Source organism: Microcaecilia unicolor, chromosome 2 (assembly GCF_901765095.1).
Source record: "Microcaecilia unicolor chromosome 2, aMicUni1.1, whole genome shotgun sequence".
Lineage (NCBI taxonomy): Eukaryota > Metazoa > Chordata > Amphibia > Gymnophiona > Siphonopidae > Microcaecilia > Microcaecilia unicolor.
In genome coordinates this window covers 658,034,274-658,047,989 of record NC_044032.1, presented here as the reverse complement: position 1 = coordinate 658,047,989, position 13,716 = coordinate 658,034,274, and the positions used below count along the sequence as shown (strand labels likewise).

The window sequence follows — 13,716 nt, the reverse complement described above, 5'->3', positions numbered from 1 at the left end:
TCAGCCATCTATCCCCCCTTCAATCCGTTCAGAACGCTGCTGCACGTCTTATATTCCGCCAAAACCGATATACTCATATCACCCCTCTCCTTAAATCACTTCATTGGCTTCCGATCAGATATCGCATACAATTCAAGCTCCTCCTCCTTACCTACAAATGCACTCAGTCTGCGGCTCCTCACTACCTCTCCACCCTCATCTCCCCCTATGTTCCCGCCCGCAACCTCCGATCACAGGACAAAGCCCTTCTCTCAGTACCCTTCACCACCACTGCCAACTCCAGGCTCCGCTCATTCTGCCTTGCCTCACCTTATGCCTGGAATAATCTTCCTTTACCCATACGCCATGCCCCCTCCCTACCCATCTTCAAATCTCTGCTTAAAACTCACCTCTTCAATGCTGCCTTCGGCACCTAACCCCTCGAGAAATATAAAATACCCCAATCTATCCCCCTATCAGATTAACTGTTCACTCGTCCTCTAGATTGTTCACTTGTCTTTAGATTATTCTCTTGTCTTTTAGATTGTAAGCTCTTTGAGCAGGGACTGTCCTTCTATGTTTGAATTGTACAGCGCTGCGTAACCCTAGTAGCGCTTTAGAAATGGTTGTTGTTGGTGATTTTATTTTATCTTCCTTTCCCCTTCTGTCTATTCCTTGGGCACAGTGTCCTCTCTTCCCTTCCCTTCGGCACCATGTATACCTGATCTTGATTTATCCTTGCCTTTTTTTAGGGCTTAGATCGTAGAAGTCTGCCCGGCATTGGCCGTGTTCTAAATTTCTGAAGTTATCAAAGCCCCTGAACAGCTCCACTCCAACCCATCCAATCCAAATCTATTCAGCCATGATCAGAGCACAGACCTTACAAGTCTGCCCAGCGCTGACCTTGTTCTCCAGCTTCTGAAGATGAATCTAGCCATGATTAGAGCACAGCCGTAGAAGACTGCCCAGTACCGGTTTTGCTTTTTTTGGGGTAAAGAGGAAAAAAGAAAGAAAGGAAGACAAGCCATATTATCTGGAAGAGCTAAAACAATCCGGTAGAGTATTTTTTTTTTTTTGTTACATTTGTATCCCGCGCTTTCCCACTCATGGCAGTCTTACATGGGGCAATGGAGGGTTAAGTGACTTGCCCAGAGTCACAAGGAGCTGCCTGTGCCTGAAGTGGGAATCGAACTCAGTTCCTCAGTTCCCCAGGACCAAAGTCCACCACCCTAACCACTAGGCCACTCCTCCAACGAGGAAAGCAACGAGGCAAATGGAAGAAAAAATTCCCAAGGTGGGGGACAAGACATTTTTAGATACGTTAGTGATAGGAGGAACTACAAAAGTGGCATTGCGAGACTCAAAGGTAAAGGGGAGGAAAATGGAGAAGCTGGTAAAGATAAGGCAGAATTGCTTAACAAATATTTCTGTACTGTGTTCACAGTTGAAGGGCTAGGAGCAAAACCACAGAAGACAAACACAATGGAAATGGAGGGGTGGTAGTCCCTAAAGGATTTTCAAAGGACTGTGTTCATGAGGAGCTGGCTAAACTAAAAGTGGACAAAGCAATGGAGCTGCATGACCTACATCCGAGGATACTGAAACAACTTAGGGAAGTTCTAGTGGCTCCACTGGCTGATCTTTTCAGTGCTTCTCTAGAGTCTGGAGTGGTCCTGGAGGACTGGAGAAGAGCAAATGTGGTCCCTCTCCAGAAAAGCAGAAGGAAGGAAGAGGTTGGGATCTACAGGCCAGTAAGTCTGGTTCTGTGGTAAGTAAATTAATGGAAACGCTTTTAAAACAGAGAATAGTAAAGTTTTTGGAATTCACTGGATTATAGCACCTGAAGCAGCATGGTTTCACTAGAGGCAGGTCTTGTCAGGAAAATCTGATTAATTTCTTTGACTTGGTGACCAGAGTTGGATCGAGGGAGCGAGCTAGATGTGATGTATTTAAATATTTGCAAAGCCTTTTGACATGGTTCTGCATAGATTGGGCTCTAAAGTGACTGGGTTAGGAACTGGTTGAAGGGAATATGACAGAGGGTAGTTGTAAATGGACCTCATTCTGAGGAAAAATGTTACCAGTGGTGTGCTGCAAGTTTTGGTTCTTGGGCCTGTTCTTTTTAACATTTTTGTAAGTGATATTATTGAAGGGCTGTTTGATAAGTTTTGCCTGTTTGCCGATGATAACCAAAACCTGCAATAGGGTAGACACCCCTGATGGTGTGGACAACATGAGGAAGGACTTAGTAAAGCTAGAGGAATGGTCTGGAATTTGGCATCTAAGATTTAATGCTAAAAAATGCAGGGTCATGCGTTTAGGTTGCAAAAACTCGAGAGAATGGTACAGTTTAGGGGGTGAACAACTTGAGTTCACAAAAAAGGAGTGGGACTTAGGTGTGAATCATTTGTGATTTATTTATTTATTTATTTTTATCAATTTATATACCGTATCTTATTGCAACTGCAAACCAGAACGGTATACATATATAAAAAATACAATTTGTATATACAAATAGACAAGGAACTCCATTCATGGCAGGAAAGCACAGCAAATCAGAATTAACTAAATAGTACAAACCAAGATGGATTATATTTAATATACAGTGAGGCTACCCTTTTATTTGACCTTATCTCTTATTCTAAATTCTGTTCTACATAATTTATAAAGAAAAAGGTTTTCAAGAGTTTCTGAAAATGGATGTAAGAATTCTCTAGTCTGATCTCTTTTGGAAGGCCGTTCCAAAGAGAAGGGGATAGGTAGAAGAAAGCCGATCTCCATGTAGATTCCCATCTAGCCTTAGCGACAGAGGGAATAACTAACCTATTATCTGTTAGAGATCTAACAGTTTGCATGGCAGTGTAAGGAATTGTCAGATTTGATAGGTAATCAGGGTTTAATGTATGGAAAGCCTTGTGTGTCAAAACGAGAATTTTAAACTTAATTCTTGCTTCAACTGGCAGCCAATGCAGACGATGCAGTAAAGGTGTTACTCTATCATCCCTCCGGTCCTTGCAAATCTTACGCGCCGCTGTATTTTATATTCTTTGCAATAGTTTTAAGTTGGCTTGAGTATTCCCTGCATATATAATATTACAGTAATCTAAACGTGAGGTAATGTACGCAGCTGTCAGTGTTTCAAGAGAATCCTTGCTAATTGAATTTCTGACTGATCGAAGCCTCCTTAGATGGAAGAAAAATCTTAAGGTGGCCATACAGGTAGAAAAGGCAACGGTGAAAACTAGAAGGTTGCTTGGGTGCATAGGGAGAGGAATGGCCAGTAGGAAAAAGTTAAGTGGTGATGCCCCTGTATAAGACTCTGAGACCTAATTTAGAATATTCTGAATACTACACTTTCAAAAAGATATAAACAGGATGGAGTTGGTCCAGAGGTTGACTACCAAAATGGTTAGTGTTCTTTGTCATAAAGCGTATGGGGACACTTCAAGATCTCAATATGTATACTTTGGAAGAAAGGCAGGAGAAAGGAGGTGTGATAAACATTTAAATACTTAACGTGGCATAAATGCACAGGAGGAGAGTCTCTCAATTGAAATGGAGCTGTGGAATGAGGGGGGATAGTCTCAGAAGTAACCTGAGGAAATACTGCTTCACGGAAGGATGGTGAATTAGTACAATGGCCTCTTGCTGGAAGTGGCGGCAACAAAAACAGTATTTTAAATAGAGCTTGGGACAAGTACATAGGATCTCTAAGGAATTGAAAGGGAGATTAGATGACATGGGTGGCAGACTGAATAGGCCATATGATCTCTATCTGCCTATGTTTTTCAGTTTCTGTGCAAAAGTACAATGCTGCAGGACTTACCAAAGTGCTACTTTATCTTCTTTACTTCAGCATGTATGGCTATAGCTGTACCCTGCTTATAAAGAAACGTCAGTTCTCCGAGGACAAGCAGGCTGCTTGTTCTCACGACTGGGTCGACATCCACGGCGGCCCCAGGAACGGACATTTTTCAAAGCAAAAATCATCAAAGCTTTGCCCGTCGCGTAAGCGTTCCCACTCAGTTTATGTTTTTCCGCGGTAGAGTGGCTGTATTTGTCTCCTTTCTTCTCGGCCCTCGGAAAGAGCCTTCATCGTTTTACGAAGTTTTCTTCATTTTTTCTTAGTTTATCTTTTTCATAGTTACTACTTCGGTAAAAAAGAAAAACTTTTCCCTTAGTTTCTTGTAGTTTTTTCCCCCTGCTTAAGTTTTTGTTCGCCTCTGTTGCAGCCAACTTAGGCCACGTGTCCGCGTTTTCCCCTTTTTGTGTGCTTCTTCAAGCCACAATTGCGGATTAAGAACTGGTTGAAAGATAGGAAGCAGAGAGTAGGATTGCGTGGCCAGTATTCTCAGTGGAGGAGGGTAGTTAGTGGGGTCCCGCAGGGGTCTGTGCTGGGTCCGTTGCTTTTTAATGTATTTATAAATGACCTAGAGATGGGAATAACTAGTGAGGTAATTAAATTTGCCGATGACACAAAATTATTCAGGGTCGTCAAGTCGCAGGAGGAATGTGAACGATTACAGGAGGACCTTGCGAGACTGGGAGAATGGGCGTGCAAGTGGCAGATGAAGTTCAATGTTGACAAGTGCAAAGTGATGCATGTGGGTAAGAGGAACCCGAATTATAGCTACGTCTTGCAAGGTTCCACGTTAGGAGTTACGGATCAAGAAAGGGATCTGGGTGTCGTCGTCGATGATACGCTGAAACCTTCTGCTCAGTGTGCTGCTGCGGCTAGGAAAGCGAATAGAATGTTGGGTGTTATTAGGAAGGGTATGGAGTCCAGGTGTGCGGATGTTATAATGCCGTTGTATCGCTCCATGGTGCGACCGCACCTGGAGTATTGTGTTCAGTACTGGTCTCCGTATCTCAAAAAAGATATAGTAGAATTGGAAAAGGTACAGCGAAGGGCGACGAAAATGATAGTGGGGATGGGACGACTTTCCTATGAAGAGAGGCTGAGAAGGCTAGGGCTTTTCAGCTTGGAGAAGAGACGGCTGAGGGGAGATATGATAGAAGTGTATAAAATAATGAGTGGAATGGATCGGGTGGATGTGAAGCGACTGTTCACGCTATCCAAAAATACTAGGACTAGAGGGCAAGAGTTGAAGCTACAGTGTGGTAAATTTAAAACGAATCGGAGAAAATTTTTCTTCACCCAACGTGTAATTAGACTCTGGAATTCGTTGCCGGAGAACGTGGTACGGGCGGTTAGCTTGACGGAGTTTAAAAAGGGGTTAGATAGATTCCTAAAGGACAAGTCCATAGACCGCTATTAAATGGACTTGGAAAAATTCCGCATTTTTAGGTATAACTTGTCTGGAATGTTTTTACGTTTGGGGAGCGTGCCAGGTGCCCTTGACCTGGATTGGCCACTGTCGGTGACAGGATGCTGGGCTAGATGGACCTTTGGTCTTTCCCAGTATGGCACTACTTATGTACTTATGTACTTATTTTGATTTTGCCGCCGCTATTTTTCCATCCATGCCATCGAGGACTCCCAGAGGCTTCAAGAAGTGTACTTGGTGCAACTGGTCGATCTCGGGTACCAACCCCCACACGTAGCGTCTTCAGTGCCTTGGGCCCGACCATCTCCCAGACACATGTAAGTTGTGTCTTAGCTTAAAAAAAGCGGACACAGGCGTCAAGACAAGCTCTTTGAGACCGTCTTTTCGGAGCTTCGGGGATGGCATCGACTACAGGAGCGCAGGTAATGGCTGTCCAGAGACTACAACACGCTGTAAGCAGTGGGGCGTTGAGTGGGTCTCCACCTGTCTCAAAGTCTCCTGCTGTGCAGGGCCCACGGGACCAACCAGACTCGGAGCCGACCCCGAGGAGGCGTGTGGATTCCACGTCCTCGTCGGTACCGAGGAGTCTGCACATGATGTGCATCGAACGAAGGCGAAGAAGCATCGTCATTGGTCTCATCCTAAACACGGTACCGAGAGCTCCGGGACATTGAAGGATTCGGCACCCGTGAAGCGCCGATGCCGGGAGGATCGCTCACCCTCCATTCAAGAGTTGTTGATCTTCGGGCAGCCTGGTGCCGCCTCCTTGACCTCCACAGATTCTGACGCCGACCCCTGTACCGACCCCGCAACCTTGCTTGACAGCGACTCTGGACGAGTGCATCTGAGCCATTCTTCCAGGTCTTCTGGAGGGTTTGCTGCGTCAGTCTGCTCCAGTGGCAGGGGTGCTTGTGCCCTCAGTACAGTCAGTGGAAGCGGCAGCTGGCTCTATGCCTGTGGTGAGGTCCCCGATGCCGGTGCCGCCTGCGGCCTCGGCTGCCACCCAGGTCGACTCCCTGTCGACATCGCTGGAGGGAGCTTCATCACTGCCAGCATGGGAGTCGACTTCTCGACATTGCCATCGAGGTCATGGTTCCTCGGCGTCGAGGCGGGCCCAGTTTCGAACTGCAGTTAAGGAACTCTTGTCCGACACCGATGAGGATGCCTTGTGGGATGAAGGGGGACGATCCCAGGTATTTCTCTTCCAAGGAGTCTTGTGGTCTCCCCTCTGATCCTACTCCCTCACCAGAAAGAAAGCTTTCTCCCCCGGAGAGTCTTTCTTCCTCTTCATTTGTCCAGGAAATGTCTGTGGCTATTCCCTTCCCAGTGGTCTCTGAGGATGAGCCCAGGACTGAGATTCTCGAGGTCCTTGACTATCCTTCGCCACCTAAGGAGTCATCCACGTTTCCTTTGCATAATGTGCTCAAGGAGACACTTATGCGAAACTGGATGAAGCCACTAAGTAATCCCACCATTCCCAAGAAAGCTGAGTCCCATTATCGGATTCACGGAGAAACTGAGCTGATGAAGTCGCAGTTACCTCACGACTCTATGATTGTGGATTCCGCTTCAAGAGAGCCAGGAGTTCTAGAGATTTTGCCTCGGTGCCCCCGGGATGAGAATCTAGAACTTTAGACTCTTTTCTGAGGAAGGCGTATCAGGCCTCTATACTCGTGGCTAAAATTCAGTCTTACCAGCTCTACACGAGTATTTGCTTGAGGAACTCGGTGAAGCAACTGGTGGACTTGGTTGATAAGCTCCCTCCAGAGCAGGCCAAGCCTTTTCAGGAGGTGGTCAGGCAGCAGAAGGCGTGCCGTAAATTTCTGTCCTGGGGTGCTTATGATTCTTTTGATGTTGCATCCAGGACCGCTGCCCAAGGTATAGCGATGCGCAGACTCTCATGGCTGCGTGCCTCTGACCTGGATAATCGAGTCCAGCAGCGGATTGCGGATGATCCTTGCCGGTAATATTTTTGGTGAGAAAGTCGAACAAGTGGTTGATCAGATCACGCAGCCGGAAACCGCTATGGACAATATATCTCACCGGGCGCCTTCTGCTTCTACCTCATCAGGTAGACGATTTTTCCGGGGAAGGAAGAATGCTCCCTATGCTTATAACAAGCATTGGTTCAATTCTACTTCTCGACAGCCTTCTCAGGCGCATCCCCAGCGCGCTCGTTCTCGTCAACAGCATGCGCCAAGGCAGGCCGCTGTGGCTCCCTAGCAAAAGCAAGGGATGGGCTATTGACTGGCTCCAGTTGAGCATAGCCGCTGAAAAAGTGTCTGTTACGGATGACTTACCAGTCGGAGGGAGGTTAACATTTTTTCACCAAAGGTGACTGCTCATAATCTCCGACAGGTGGGTTCTTCAAAATAGTCCGGTTAGGATACTCCCTCAATTTGATATCCAAACCTCCAAATTGCCCACCGGGTGCTCAGTCTTTCAGCTTCCAGCACAGGCAGGTGCTTGCAGAGGAACTCTCCGCCCTTCTCAGCGCCAATGCGGTCGAGCCCGTTCCACCAGGGCAAGAAGGGCAGGGATTCTATTCCAGGTACTTCCTTGTGCAAAAGAAAACAGGGGGGATGCGTCCCATCCTAGACCTAAGGGCCCTGAACAAATTCCTAGTGTGAGAAAAGTTCAGGATGGTTTCCCTGGGCACCCTTCTTCCCATAATTCAGGAAAACGATTTGCTATGCACTCTGGACTTAAAGGATGCTTATACACACATCCCAATACGTCCAGCTCACAGGCAGTATCTTCGATTCGATTCCATCTGAGAGCGCAGCACTTCCCGTATTGTGTGCTGCCTTTTGATCTGGTGTCTGCGCCCAGGGTCTTTACAAAATGCCTGGCAGTAGTTGCAGTGTCGCTACGCAGACTGGAAGTGCATGTGTTCCCTTATCTCGACGATTGGCTGTTGAAGAACACCTCAGAGGCAGGAGCTCTACAGTCCAAGCAGATCACTGTTCAACTCCTGGAGCTACTCAGGTTTATCAATTACCCCATCTCTGCCCTGTCCAGAATCTGGAATTTATAGGAGCTCTGTTGAATTCACAGATAGCTCGCGCCTATCTTCCCGAGGCAAGAGCGGACAATCTTCTGTCTCTGGTTTCCATGGCCAGAGCGTGTCAACAGATCACAGCTTGGCAGATGTTGACTTCTAGGCCATATGGCCTCCACAGTTCATGTAACTCCCATGGCATGTCTACACATGAGATCAGCTCAATGGACCCTAGCTTCCCAGTGGTATCAGGCTGCAGGGAATCTAGAAGATGCAATCCAACTGTCCACTGAATTTCACAACTCCCTTCATTGGTGGACAGTTCGATCCAATTTGACCTTGGGACGTCCTTTTCAAATTCCTCAGCCACAAAACGTGCTGACAACGGATGCATCCCTCCTGGGGTTGGGAGCTCATGTAGATGGGCTTCGCACTCAATGTGCTTGGTCCCTTCAGGAAAAAGGTCTTCAGATCAACCTGGAGTTCTGAGCGGTCTGGAATGCTCTAAAGGCTTTCAGAGATCGGCTGTCCAATCAAATCATCCAAATTCAGACAGACAATCAGACAATCGCCCCCTGTGTCAGGAAGTTGTCCAGATGTGGCTTTGGGCTCGCCGTCATGGCATGTTTCTCCAAGCCACGTATCTGGCAGGCATAAACAGTCTGGCCGACAGTTTGAGCAGGATTATGCAACCTCACGAGTGGTCGCTCAACACAGGCATTGTACGCAAGATCTTCCGAGTGTGGGGCACCCCCTCGGTGGATCTTTTTGCCACTCAAGCCAATCACAAGGTCCCTCAATTCTGTTCCAGGCTTCAGGCCCACGTCAGTCTAGCGTTAGATGCTTTCCTCCTTCGTTGGGGTTCTTAGTCCAGACAAACAGAGAATCCTCTGGTGGGGAAGACTTTACTGAAACTCAAGCAAGACCGCGGAACCATGATTCTGATTGCTCCCTTTTGGCCGCGTCAGATTTGGTTCCCTCTGTAATGGTATCAGTTTATTATTGAAATATGTAGCATGATATTTTGCTGGATCATATATAACAATATAAAAATACAGCTTTGAGATCAGCTAGCCTGAATTTCATCTCCCCTTCCCCTTTTCCTGGGGACTTCTGATAGCAGGACTAGTTAATTACAAACACTTAACAAAGACAAAAGAGAGATATATAGCTTCCTCTGCCCTCCCACCTAACAAAAGCTTGACTGAGGTGGGTACCTGAATACCCCATTGAAAACAAAGAACTCAGAGGAAAAGCATAAACAGAACATTTGCCTGTCATCAGAGGTATACCTGCCCCTCCCATCAACTATCAGACAAATGGATGCCAGGACATCTGCAGATCATGTGAACAGACTACAATAACCATAATGCCTTGCAAAATATCCAGGCCATGCACACACCATGCTTCTCTGCTAACATTATAAAATGCCTGGAAACAGCCCAGCTCGCTCTCTTGGAACCTGCCTCCTCTTGGGACCTGCTGCTCTCTTTGGGGTCTGCTGATGCCTTGCTCCTGAACATGTGCTCATCAATCAGCTGGACCACAGCATGCTTGTAACAAGGACTGTGAGTTAACCTACCTGCTACTTTGTTCTATTTTATGCACAAATTCTCTGTTCTAAGATCCTTTTAAAAACCTACCTCTCGTGTGCAATTGTATATTAAATCAATCTTTTTGAAGCTAAAAATACGGTCTCTTTGTGTTCTGAGTATATGGTATCTTTTATATATACTTAATTTATTTCATTTATTGCAATTATCACCTTTGGTGATTGGTGGAGAAATTAATATCCTAAAACTTATAAATACAGCGCCTGCTCTTAAATTATAAACAATAGCGAGTGCTCTAGAGCTGTTTCCCCCAAGATAAATCATTTCTTGTAACACCTCTTCTTCTGGAGTTGTCCTCCAAAGAACCGTGGAGATTGGAGTGTTTTCCAACCCTAATCACTCAGAACGCGGGGGCTCTTTTGCACCCCAACCTTCAGTCTCTGTCTCTCATGGCCTGGATGTTGAACGTGTATAATTTGCTTCCTTGGGTCTTTCTGAGGGTGTCTCCAGAGTTTTGCTTGCTTCCAGAAAAGATTCCACGAAGCGGTGTTATTTTTTCAAATGGAGGAAGTTTGCCATCTGGTGTGACAGCAAGGCCCTAGATCCTCACTCTTGTCCTACACAGACCCTGCTTGAATACCTTCTACACTTGTCAGTCTGTTCTCAAGATCCACTCCGTAAGGGTTCATCTTAGTGCAATTAGTGTTTTTCATTGTCGTGTAGAGGGTAAGCCTATCTCTAGACAGTCTTTAGTTGTTCACTTCATGAGAGGTTTGCTTTTGTCAAAGCCCCCTGTCAAACCTCCACCAGTGTCATGGGATCTCAGCGTTGTTCTCACCCAGCTGATGAAGCCTCCTTTTGAGCCACTGAATTTCTGCCATCTGAAGTACTTGAGCTGGAAGGTCATTTTCTTGGTGGCTGTTACTTCAGATTGTAGAGTCAGTGAGCTCCAAGCCTTGGTAGTGCATGCTCCTTATCTCAAGTTTCATCACGCACACACCCTAAGTTCTTGTCGAAGGTGGTGTCGGAGTTGCATTTGAACCAGTCAATTGTCTTGCCAACATTTTTTCCCGTCCTCATACCCGCCCTGCTGAACGTCAGTTGCACACGTTGGACTGCAAGAGAGTATTGGCCTTTTACGTGGAGCGGACAAGCCCCTTCAGACAGTCCGCCCAAATGTTTGTTTCTTTTGATCCCAACAGGAGGGGAGTTGCAGTCGGAAAATGCACCATTTCCAATTGGCTAGCAGATTGCATTTCCTTCACTTATGCCCAAGCTGGGCTGACTCTTGAGGGTCATGTCACGGCTCATAGTGTTAGAGCCATGGCGGCGTCGGTGGCTCACTTGAAGTCAGCCACTATAGAAGAGATTTGCAAGGCTGCGACGTGGTCATCAATCCACACATTCACATCTCACTGCTGCCTTCAGCAGGATACCCGACGCGACAGTCGGTTTGGGCAGTTGGTGCTGCAGAATCTGTTCGGGGTTTAGAATCCATCTCCTCCCCCCCAGGCCCATTTTTGTTCTGTTCCAGGCTGCACTCTCAGATGTTCTAGTTCGCAGGTCAGTCCTTATGTCCTCGCCGTTGCGAGGCTCAATTGACCTTTCTTTGTTGTTTTGAGTGAGCCTGGGTGCTAGGGATACCCCAATCGTGAGAACAAGCAGCGTGCTTGTCCTCGGAGAAAGTGAAGATAGATACCTGTAGCAGGTATTCTCCGAGGACAGCAGGCTGATTATTCTCACAAACCCACCCACCTCCCCTTTGGAGTTGTTCTTTAATTCTTGCTTTTTTATATAACTGAGCGGGTCTCTCGCACGACGGACGGGAAGACGGCCGCGCATGCGCAGTGCGCGCACCCCATACGCCAGAAGGTTCTGTCAAAGCTTTGAAGATTTTTTGCTTAGAAAAATTCCGTTGGTGGGGGCAGCCTGCTGTCCTCGGAGAATACCTGCTTACAGGTATGTATCTTCGCTTTATCTAATGCATCATTTTAGTTTGTGTACACTTATTTCAGTCACATGCATTTAGAAGTATCCCTATGATAGAATAAGTCTTACCACCCAGTAAAGGGTTTCGTTTATAGTTATGCAGTGGGTGATAGTGTTTTCTGTGGGTACCGTCTTTCGTGCATATTTTATTTATACTCAATGCTGAGCATATTGAAATAGTTTACAATAGATTGTGACAGTATTCACTATTTTGGTGTGACATAATGTGGCCCTTAGTCTGGGTGTTTTTTTTTGTTTTTTTTTAAAGCTGAAAGGCCAATAGTATGTTCATAATTAACAAGGTAGCAACAGGTTTTCAGATTTTTCGTGTGTCCATTAGCCTTGAAAGCTGCAGACCCTGAGTTCTCACTACTTCTGTTACATCTTATCAGTGTAGATCAGTTAATAATGCCAAAAGAGAAACAGCAAAAACTGGAAGATTAGTGAAGAAATCATGACTCCTAAATTTTCAACTTCTTGTAAGTTTCTCTAAAACTGGAGACTTTATAGGTTATGGTAGCTTTTAAAGGACCAAAAAAATGTAGTACACGAACCTTTAAGATCTCATAAGCTGCTGCTTTAGATGATTCATTGTTAGAGGTCTGTGAATTGTAGCATATTTTTTTGATCACTCTTCAAAAGTTATCACAATCTATTAAAATTCCACTTTTCTATAGAACTAATATAGCTGCTAGACTTCCATAAAACAAGGTTGAGCAAGTTTTTTTTTTCCACTGGGGGGCCACATTAATTGTTTTGCTTGGATGGAGGAGCCAGTTAATGGTAGCTTTGTTGGGTTTAAGCACAAGTGCTTAAATTTGTGGCTGTTGCTTCTGGGCAGAAGTACCATGCTCTCGCCATCTGGGCTGATGGAAACTAGTATAAAATATCTTACTGTGGCTGATACAGAATTGTCTGTGAAAGTACCAAAAAAAACCAGTTGGTGTGAAATGTTTGTGCTGTGTATGAAAGGTGAATTTCTTACCATGTCCTGATTTTCCAGCAATAAGTAATTGTACATTCTTACAGCTGTTCTATAGAGTGACCGATGAAAATGCAAAAACTAGTGAGCTGTACCTTGTGGGGATGATCTGCTATACAAGCCATCACTACTGTGCCTTTGCCTACCATACCAAGAGTTCCAGATGGGTTTTATTTGATGATGCCACTGTGAAAGAGGTGAGAAAGCTGTTCTTATTTTGGGCATGTCTATTTGAGTACAGTTTTAATCTTGACGTTTGTAAGGGACAATATTATCTTTAGATTGTAACAATTTGGGAGCTTACAGAGTATTGTAACAATTTGGGAGCTTACAGAGTACAGGTGTCACCATGTTCGTAATCTTACTAATGAATCTCCTTGCACTGTTAGAAGCTAGTTATTAGGATTGGCCTAAGCTTTCTTCGGTTCCAGCTTGTAGCTTCTGTATACCATTAAACTTATTCTTTCCCATTTTTCTCCAGCTTTCCTTCCCCAGTACTAAGTGCAAAGACCTGTTCCTTAGCGTCCCTCCGGACCGGACCAGGATTGAACTGATGGGTTGTGCTCGCCTTCCAGCAGGTGGAGACTGAGAAAAAACTGTGACTCTAGAGAGCCAATAAGAGCCCTGATCATGTGACCCTAGCCTCAGTATTTTCTCAGTCTCCAGCAGGCAGGAGGTGAGCCCATTAGTCTCTCTCTCTCTTTGTTTTAGAGGTTAATAATAAGAACAATAATGCTACTTCTTCTTCTGTGCCTAGGAAATCTGTGTTAGAGGCTTGGCAGAGAGGGATTTCTTTTCTGTTCTTTCTTTTACAGCCTCTGGGGTGTTACACTCGGGTGCCCCGAGTCCCTCCCCCCCCCCTTCCTCCCCATCTCCCATACTTAGCTGGGAAGGGTTACCCTTTGGTTAGAAAAGTGTATTGCC

At 45.7% G+C, this 13,716-nt stretch overlaps 1 protein-coding gene across 1 annotated transcript in view; it reads left to right on the top strand.

Moving 5' to 3' along the window:
- The window catches only part of USP53 (ubiquitin specific peptidase 53), a 298,888-nt gene that overhangs the window by 155,524 nt on the left and 129,648 nt on the right, over positions 1–13,716 (top strand). The window contains exon 6 of the mRNA XM_030192265.1: positions 12,840–12,989. Coding sequence (XP_030048125.1) covers positions 12,840–12,989 — 150 coding nt within the window. The remainder of the gene's footprint in view (positions 1–12,839; positions 12,990–13,716) is intronic.